The 2,819-nt window shown below is 54.1% G+C and overlaps 1 protein-coding gene across 1 annotated transcript; it reads right to left on the bottom strand.

Annotated features, from left to right (window-relative positions):
- Positions 1–418: 418 nt before the first annotated feature.
- On the bottom strand, positions 419–2,345 carry LOC123176080 (probable purine permease 4). The gene has a single exon (XM_044590473.1). It carries the CDS (start codon positions 2,186–2,188, stop codon positions 974–976), a length of 1,215 nt encoding a protein of 404 aa, XP_044446408.1. The 5' UTR covers positions 2,189–2,345; the 3' UTR covers positions 419–973.
- Between the last annotated feature and the right edge of the window lie 474 nt (positions 2,346–2,819).

Genomic DNA, 2,819 nt, shown 5'->3' with positions numbered 1-2,819 from the left:
TTGGGGCAAGTCGTGTCAATAAAAACAAATTCAGAGCTCCAAAATACATTTGAAAGTAACATTTTCAGAGTATCGATTTTGTTTTTTTACCCACGCATTGCACCGATGTGATTTTGTGCTGAATTTCTTCATGCACCCCAAACATTCTTTAAAGTTTGCCACAAAAGAAATTCAGATTTTTTTTGATTTTTTTCAAACTTACGGTCATTTGAGCTCGAGCTTAAAAACTCCACATCCGGACCAGAGGGTGTATGTAGACATGTCTAGTGTATTTGTTCACTCATTTCAGTCCGTATATAGTTCACACTGAAAATATCCTAAACGTCTTATATTTGTGAACGGAGTGGGTACCTAGGAACCATCATCTTTCTTCCTATATCAAGTAAAAAATAAAGATATGCATATACTGCTGGTGTCTAAATAGAAGTGATGGTCCATACCAATAACCGATACCTCATGTACACACAGTATAAGGATAAGGAGCCATGGCATGACAACAAGGGGGGAAAGGCCACACAGTTTCAGAGCAGGCCAGTTAGCTAGCACGCTAACTAGGCAAACTATTGCCAATTGATGTATTGCAGGAACAACGCAGGAAAAAAATTACCATATCGAGATCTCAAGAGAAGATATATATGGATGGCATGTCCCTGTTGATGGTACTACATTAAAGTGCAAGTTTTTCACACACCCATGCAAGTGCAACATGCATCCATTCTGTGATAAATCCTGAAGAGAACCTCACAAGATAGCAAGATACATAGCAGCCCACCAAACAATCATCCGTCCTCATCACCACGCCATTCTTGTCTCTTTGTAAGCAGTAAATATAACTCATTGCCTAATCGATATAACATGAGTACATGGCACGTCTACACTAAGAAATTTTCAGTTTCCGTTGCATTTGTTGCAACGTACTTATCGATCACATGGTTCGCACGTACCCCTTGTGGCCGGCGCTGTCCCGTTTGCTTCAGACGGTTTCGCTTCCCGGCTCGCGGCTGCCGGCGGTGAGGCTCTTGTGCTCGCCGTCGTCACGGGCGCCCGGGAGGATGGTGTCGTCGTCCTGATCATCAGCGGCTTTCTTCTTGTTCTTGGTGTACTCGCCGTAGAGGTACGAGGAGAGGCCCCAGACGCAGAGCGCGGTGGCGACGGCCTTCTCGGCGCCGAAAGGGTCGCCGAACACGACGACGCCGCCAATGACATTGGCCGTGAGCACCGCTGCCATGCACACGCCGCTGTGGAGCGACGACGTTAGGTAGATCACGCCGGCGGTGCCCATGAAGCACGCCTGCCACGTCACGACCAGCGTCGCAACCACGACCCAGTACACGGCGTGGGACCCCTTCCAGTGGGCCACGTCGTTGCCGAAACCGCCGGTCGCCGCGAGTCCGATCGCCGCCACGACGGACGCCATGGCCTGCATCACGGCCTGCACCTCCACCGCCAGGATGAACCCGCCGGAGACCGCCTCCCTGTACAGCAGCTCCATGACGGGGAGGTACGCGGAGAAGAGCCCCGCGGCGCCGAGCGTGACGACGAAGCCGATGATGTACCCCTTCCTGTCCGGGCTCTCGCCCGCGTCGCCCGAGCGGAGCGCGAGGAGCACGGAGCAGAGCGTCATGAGGACGACGGCGTTGAGGTTGACGAAGGTGAGCGGGTGGCGGACGATGGCGACGGCGAGGACGAGCGTGAAGGCGAGCTGGGTGGACAGCAGCAGCGACGAGGTGGACACCGGCAGGAGCGACGAGCTGTAGGCGAAGAGCAGGTTGTTGACGCCCATGAGCGCGCCGATGAACAGGCACACGGCCAGGAAGCGCCGCGAGAACCAAAGAAACGGCCGAGGCGCGGAAACGGGCCGGCCGGCGAGGAACGCGGCGACCACGAGCGTCGGGAACCCCGCGGACTGCACAAGCGTGACCACCCACTTGTTCTGCCCGCCGTGCTCGAAGTAGAACCTGGAGAGCAGGCTCGAGACGACGGACCCGATCAGAAGCGCCGCGTAGTTCGCCATCAGGAGCACCGTCGACCTGCTCCTGCGGCGCGGGGCCGCCGTGGCCGCGCCCGCCGCCCCGGAGGAGATCGCCATTGCGGCGCGCGTCGTCGCCGTCGTCAAGGAGGAGTAGGAGGGATCGATGGATGGATGGCGAACTGGCGACGGGCGACGGGGATTGTACATAGGCGGCATGTATATATCGGGTAGGGGTGGGTAATTTTCTTGTTGGGGACGAAGATCAGTGATCACAAAAGGCCATCCAGGAATTGCGTAGAGTAAGGAGGATTTATAGAAGGTTTTTTACACTGCTGCGCCTTCCGTTTCTTGCTTTTCCGGGCGGCCGGATGTGAAAAGGCTAGGCGTCAGTTACAATACGTTACTAGTCTATATTGTTTGGTCAGTATATATACTCGTGTGGCAAAAAACCTCTTCTGTGTTTGAGCGTATCTCAGTGCAACACGATGAAGCGGCGGACCCTGCGAGACAGGGCCGCCGGACGCCATGAATCTTCTAGCCTGGAACTGTCGAGGCTTGGGGTTGAACTCGACAGTCGGCGAATTACGTGACCTGATACGGTCCCACAACCCGGCGGTGGTTTTCCTTAGTGAAACAAAAAAGAAATCAAGGGCTATGGATAGACTCAAATGGAGTTTGGGTTTTTCAAATGGTGTGGCGGTGGATTGTGTAGGCCGGAGTGGTGGCCTAGCTCTCTGGTGGAGGGATCATGTCAAAGTCAAGGTGAGGCCTTGGTGCCAATATTACATTGATGCGGAGGTTGAATGCGAGGGAAAGCTTTGTAGGATCACTGGATTCTATGGAGAAC

This window comes from Triticum aestivum, chromosome 1D, assembly GCF_018294505.1.
Source record: "Triticum aestivum cultivar Chinese Spring chromosome 1D, IWGSC CS RefSeq v2.1, whole genome shotgun sequence".
Classification (NCBI taxonomy): domain Eukaryota; kingdom Viridiplantae; phylum Streptophyta; class Magnoliopsida; order Poales; family Poaceae; genus Triticum; species Triticum aestivum.
The sequence above is the reverse complement of the archived record's forward strand: the minus strand, read 5'-3'. Positions and strand labels throughout refer to the sequence as shown.

Excerpts from the sequence above, each read along its gene's own strand:
- LOC123176080 (XM_044590473.1), bottom strand. The coding sequence starts at position 2,188 with ATGCCGCCTATGTACAATCCCCGTCGCCCGTCGCCAGTTCGCCATCCA.